This window comes from Frankliniella occidentalis, unplaced genomic scaffold (genome assembly GCF_000697945.3).
Source record: "Frankliniella occidentalis isolate FOCC.00 unplaced genomic scaffold, Focc_3.1 Scaffold61, whole genome shotgun sequence".
Lineage (NCBI taxonomy): Eukaryota > Metazoa > Arthropoda > Insecta > Thysanoptera > Thripidae > Frankliniella > Frankliniella occidentalis.
The window spans coordinates 1,262,637-1,268,881 of NW_026267191.1; the positions used below are offsets into that span (position 1 = coordinate 1,262,637).

Sequence of the window (6,245 nt, forward strand, 5' to 3'; positions counted from 1 at the left end):
CCCCCCCCTCGCCCTGCGACCTCCGGGCTTCTTTGAGCCACAGGGTACAGGTCAGCCCCCACCAGGTCACACAAGTCTTCAATGCACTATTTGCTCTGCTTTAAAACTACATCTTGTTGAACTTTTCAGACAGTCCCCAAGACTGCACTGATAAGCTAAGTGTGCAACTGCAAGTTGGATACTTGCAAGTGGGCAACTCCCCAGTCGCACTCTTGCTAGTGCTCAACTTGAAAGTTGTGCACTTGCACTTGCAAGTGTGCAACTCCTCGGTCGAACACTTCCTTGGAATGAACGCACACTGTGTAGGAAGTGCTCATCCGAGAAGTTGCACACATGCAAGTGCACACCTAACGAGTTGCACACTTGCAAGTACGTATTCAACTTGTAGCTGCACACTTGCAAGTATTTAATTTGCGGTTTAACACTTACAAGTGTTGAGCAGTTGTACACTTTAGTTTATCAGTGTTTCTGTAGCAGAAGGAGAAAACGTGCCCCCCCCCCCCTTCGCTTCTCCTTAGAACAGTGCCAAATCCATGCCAAAGTCGTGCAGCAGTGGTTGGCGACCTATTTCAAGCCATTTCAAGCCATTTCACAACATTTTGTATACCTATGTCAGACTCTGTACAGTAGTTGTTCTTTGCCAGACTGCCGAGGGAGGAGGGCTCATGGCGCCAGCCGGACACGTTGTGTCAGGCTGGTCAGGCTGCATTGCCGCGCGGGCTCGCCGCCGGGCTCGCATGTATGTTTCAGTAGTCGCTGGGGCCGAGGATGGAGAGCTCTCCTAGACCTCTCCCTCCATCCCTTGCTCCATCAGCTACCTGCAGCAGCCAGACACTACTGAAATCCGTTTTGCGCTCTTTACTCATTTTTTGCGACAACTGCGTTGTTTTATTGTAATTCTCATATGAGCATATGCTACAGGGCATGATGACATACTTTTTTGCAATAAAATGTAAAGGGGCAAAACCAAAGGAAAAACATTGTGATAACCTTTTATCACAAAAAATTTAAAAAGTTACCCCATTTTTATCGAGTCAGTAAAGTGTACGGTATGCCGAGGACAGCGGCAATGTATTATATGGCTCTGCGATACTTTCTGTTTAGTAGAATCATCCCCATCCCCCAACTTTTGCAGCCCTTAATGGTCCCGTTTGCTGAGGGTGAAGGTGAGGGGGAGCTTCATAGTGTATCCTGTCAAAAGAAATAAATAAACGGCAGGGAAATTAATGGAAAATGAGTCTCGCCTCCCATCATCGCCGTCTAAAGACCGGCGGCGACCGGCGCAAGTTTCAACGAAAACAGCGCGATTATTAAAAGTGACGGAATCTCTTGTGAAATTATTTATAAATTGTCAGCCGGGAGCCGAGGCCTCGAGGGGAGAGGAGCGGCGCAAAGGGAAGTCGCTTGTTTATTGTGTATACTCGCTTTATGAAGCGGCCGAGCGGGGCACTCCCTGAGCACCGTGCGCACACACAAGAAATACCAGGTGGCTGATTTGCGAGGGCACTTTTAGTTATACTGTGTACCACATTCACGCGTGCGGGTGGGTTGCCTACTCGCAAGAGGCCATAAGGAGATGTGGGCAGTCAGCATAGGCAAACCCACCCGCACCCGTGCCCCGTGCATGCGGTACAGTATCACTACTAAAGTGCGCGGCGTGATTCAGCCTCCTGGTACTATCGAAACTGGTACACCCACTCAACCACCCTGGCATTGTGTTGTGCATAGAGATGTAGTGTTATGCAGCTAGAAGTATGCACGATTTATGTATAGTTATTTACGACACGACTTGTACACAACGAAATTATTGTACTGTACATAGTTACTCATGGAACTCTGAATGGCTGTTTAAGACTCTAAACTGAAAGTAAAATGCACAAACATAGTATGTACTCCTAAAGAAGGCCAAAGAGTGGAGAAACATCTCAGAGAGCAACTCGGTGCAACTGATATCGATACGAAAGTGATGAAGCGGGCACGTGGTGGTGATGTCTCAAGTGTCTTTCAGCCCTGTGAGGAAAGAGGGCCGCGAAACAGCAAAGAAGCAGCAAGTTCGAGAGTGCCACCGCCTCCACTCATTGCATCTTCCCAATGGCATTGGGGGCGAACACACCGTGCGCCCGTCATAGCGCTTCTAGTTTACCGTCTACCAAAAGTTCGCGACTCTTCACCCCCCGCCTCCTATCGCCTTTGCCTTGAGGGTTCCTCGTCGACAGATAGGACCCCCCCCCCCCGACTTCACCCTAAGGGGAAGGGGACTCCAATGGCCCGGAACAAACGCATCTCGTGCCCCCCCCCCCAACCCTCTCCCAGGCTGCCCCTAGGCCCTCTGGAACGCAAACGGATTGCGAAACTCTTGCGTCTGAAAATGAATACGTACGTACACAGCCCGGTCCCGGTCAACGGCGGTCCACCCAGCCCAGAAAAACGTGTAGTAATCAAAAAACATTCTAATCGTTATTACTCTGGCGAAAATCAGCGTCGTTCTTATGTCATTTCGTGTCTCTGACCCCACAATTTACAATGTTTCAATAGTTTTGTTAATATAATTGACGGATTTAAACCGATGTTAAAAGTTTTTTTTTTTTAATGTACATAGACTTACCTCGGAGTGCTGAGCCACCAGCCCGACGAGCACCTCCCGTCCCCGTCCAGTGCACCAGCACTACCCTTCTGACGTGCCGGCCACCAGCCCGACGAGCACCAGCAGCAGCGCGGCGCGGCACACCTGCGACATACACAGCAACAAATTAATACCGAACAAAGACGACGAATTATCTTCAAGAAATTACACAGAGTATACAAAATACGATACGTAAGAAACGATTGTCTTTATGACGGAAGCGCTGCTGCCACACAACAAGTCAAAAAGCGCCAAACTAACCTTTCTTAGAAGAATAGAAAAATAATGCAGCCGTATAATTTACCAAAATTTCAATCAGTAATTGTTGTTGTTGAATTAATTTGTTTCACAACCATACTCGTACGTTTGCTTATCGCACCCCCCTCCCCGCTCCCCTCTCCCCAACTCGATACTCAAATCGAATGGATTCCGAGTACGAACGTTTTGAAATGCTGCACTCCGAATTGCAGTGAAACAGCGCGTGGGTTCCCAGCGTGCGCGCTGAGATTGGGTCAGCAGATTGGCGGTATCGTGATTTGGCTCACAACGAGCCCGCTGTACAAAAGAGCCTGTGCGAGTGACGTCGCACGGTGGCGGCTTCTACTCTCGAAATACGTAGTACACACCTTGTGTAACTCGCCCTTAGTATGGTGTACATGCATGGAAAACAAAGGCGGAACGCTGTCGAGTAGCGACGGTGGTGCCCCATCAAAAGGGTTGTCATCTCTCTCTCTCTCCCTGTCTCTGTCTCTGTTGGAGAGCGATGACCAAACGGCTTGTCTTACAACAGTATGATCACAGCCTCTCCGTTATTCTAACCGTAGAATATGATTTCAATTAAAAAGGAAATATCTATAACTTTTTATGCTTTAATAGAATTCTCCTTTTAAATGACCCGATGGAAGTCTTTCCATTGAACGCCCAACGTATTGGGTCATTTACAAGGAGAATTTCCATTAAAGCATAACAAATTATGGTTAACCATAAGTTAAAATTTTTTAACTTTTTAACTGAAATCACATTCTACGGAAGTAAAGGTGAGATGCTGTGATCACACCGTACCAGGTACGGGCCAAGAACGGTTTTCAATTGGTCAATAATTGACGGTCCAAGACCGTTGTTAGACCGTAGGTTTTTCTCACATTGTGCAGATCCAAGGATGGGCCACCCGCTTAACTCAGACGTTCTCGACTTAAGACGTTGCCTATCCATCCAGGCGTTTGCCCCCGTCGACGAAACACGAGGCACCGAGATCAACCACCACGCATCTTTCTTATATGTCTTGTTTCTCTTCCATAATTTTCGTTTCGAAACTCTGATCCTCTCATCAGGTTCTTAATCATCAACTTTGCATAACCTCAACCTTCAATACAACTCATCCTCCATTTTCACTCTAACGTAAGTGCCGTGGTCGCTTTGCTTGGCAAAATTTGTCATACCTTTTGAGCGCCGATTTCTAGCCTCATTTCGGTCTAACATTGGGTCTCTTTAACTGCCAAATTTTGCAAAAAAAATATTTCCAAAAAAGGCAAGTTCTAAAAGAATTTAAAAAATTGGTAGTGGAAAAGAAGTGCTAAAATTTTAGTTATCCAAGCACTAGCCACGAATTTGAGAGTAGTGATTGCTATTGTAATTCAAAATCAACCTATCCTTACACTATCTTCCGTCCCACAGATCCCTCATCCTCGACACCGCAAAAATTTTGGAAAATACAAAAAAAAAAAGCTAAATACCATATCCCTTTTTTTTGCAGAGCACCGTGGCGTATGTAAGGTGAAAACGGTGTCGGCCGCGACCTGCGGGGACATTACCATGCAACACGCAGGGTGGTAAGCGCGGCAGTCCGGGGAGGGGGGAGGGGGATGATGGGCTCCTGGTGGAGCTGGTGGTGGGGGAGGGCTGAGGTTGTCAAGTCTTTCGCTCCAGTGGGGGGAGGGCATGGCAATGCGCCCAACAGCTGGGCTCCCCCCCCCCCTCCTTAACCCGCAAGGTATCGCCCTGCAGAAGGGCCCGCCGCGCCGCTTCCATACCCTCTCCCATCGCCCATCTCTCTCTGCCCCCCCCCCCCCTCTCCCTTGCCCCCTTTCAGCCGTGCCGACCCGTGCCGCCCCCCGCCGCGGGCTACGACCCTTGTGTTCAAGGTCGTCGGGATTGATTTGGCCTTTGCTTTTCGTCCAGGTAGATGGGCGCCTCTATGTCTCTTTCTCTGGCGTGTGTGTGTGTGTGTGTGTGTGTGTGTGTGTGTGTGTGTGTGTGTGGTGGGAGGGGGAGGGGGGGGATTTCCGTACTAGAACATTTTTCAAATCAGAATTAAAACTCTTGAAATGCGTTGAAACGTCTCCCTAATACAAATATTTACGTAGGTCTTCATCGCTCTGTTGAGACCATGTCTGCCAAAGCGACTCAAAATCAGAAATTCGTAACCGAAAAATGCCGCAAAAACGACTCTAAACGAGCTATGTTCGCTTCGTCCAGGAGTCTCCCCCCCCCCTTCCCTTCTAGCTCGATGCTCCTAGGTGCCCCATGCCCCATCTGACGCGAAAGCATAACCAAGGTTTGGGCCCCCAGCCGTTCCACGCCTCGAGCCCGGCCATCGATCGGACTGTAGTGTGAGGATGGAGTCTGTCTCTCTCTTTCTTTCTCTCTCTCTCTCGCTCTCTCTTGCTCTCTCCCTCCCTCCCTTTCGCGTCCCGACCTTTCGCCAAGCCATGGGGAAATGACCCCCTTATAACCTCCGCTCCGTACTCCGCAGCTTATAGTTAGCCGCTCCGGCATCATGTTTTTCTTTTTTTTACTTTCCTTTACCAGTTCAGTGGCGAGGGGGAAGTCACTTGCGAAATAGCTCGTGTACCTTCCCACGAAATAGTTTTAAAAAAATGCAAAATAGAGCGAAATAAACCCGAAATAGACGCGAAACAGTCGGTGAAATAGTCGCGAAATACCCCTGAAGCACAGCAACATACCGCGGAATTCCTCGAAATAGTCCGAAATAACTGAAATATCAGCAAAATTACCACGAAATAGTCCGTACGCTACACACCCAAATGATTTCCCCCTCGTTCAGTGATAAGTGGCAAAAACTGCGAACTCCAATAATTGATTCTTAGCGCTTTTTAAAAAATTGTTTTAGGTAGAGAGGTGTTTTGCTTTTAAAAAGCCATTGGAAAGAAAGTTGTGCACATTGGATAGTAAACAAATGCTTGATGCAGTACTTAAAAAATTATCATTGTTTAAAATACTGTCTACACTACCGCCGTTTGTTAGGAGATAACTTTTTGCTAACCACATGAGCACATGAGCATATGAATTTGTGCTTTGTGTGGATGAGTGAATGAGTGCACATTATTAAAAGGTCCGAGGTGCCATCATGGCATAACCAATCACTCGTGCAGACAGACCGACAGACAGACACAGACAGATAGACACAGACAGACACAGACAGACAGACAGACAGACAGACAGACAGACAGACAGACAGTTCGTAGACTGGATACAGAGACAGAGTTGTGGCTGGTCTATGGCCTTCAGCCCCCTTCGCCCCGAAAAAAAGACCCTTCCCCCAGCCTCCTCTTCCTTTCCCCACCGACCCCCAACTCCCCGCCGCGACCAACCCCCACCCCTC

At 48.3% G+C, this 6,245-nt stretch overlaps 1 protein-coding gene across 1 annotated transcript in view; it reads right to left on the reverse strand.

Moving 5' to 3' along the window:
- Positions 1–4,102, reverse strand: part of LOC127749514 (follistatin-related protein 4-like) — an 11,477-nt gene extending 7,375 nt beyond the window's left edge. Inside the window, exon 1 of the mRNA XM_052267950.1 lies at positions 4,063–4,102. Coding sequence (XP_052123910.1) covers positions 4,063–4,102 — 40 coding nt within the window. The remainder of the gene's footprint in view (positions 1–4,062) is intronic.
- Between the last annotated feature and the right edge of the window lie 2,143 nt (positions 4,103–6,245).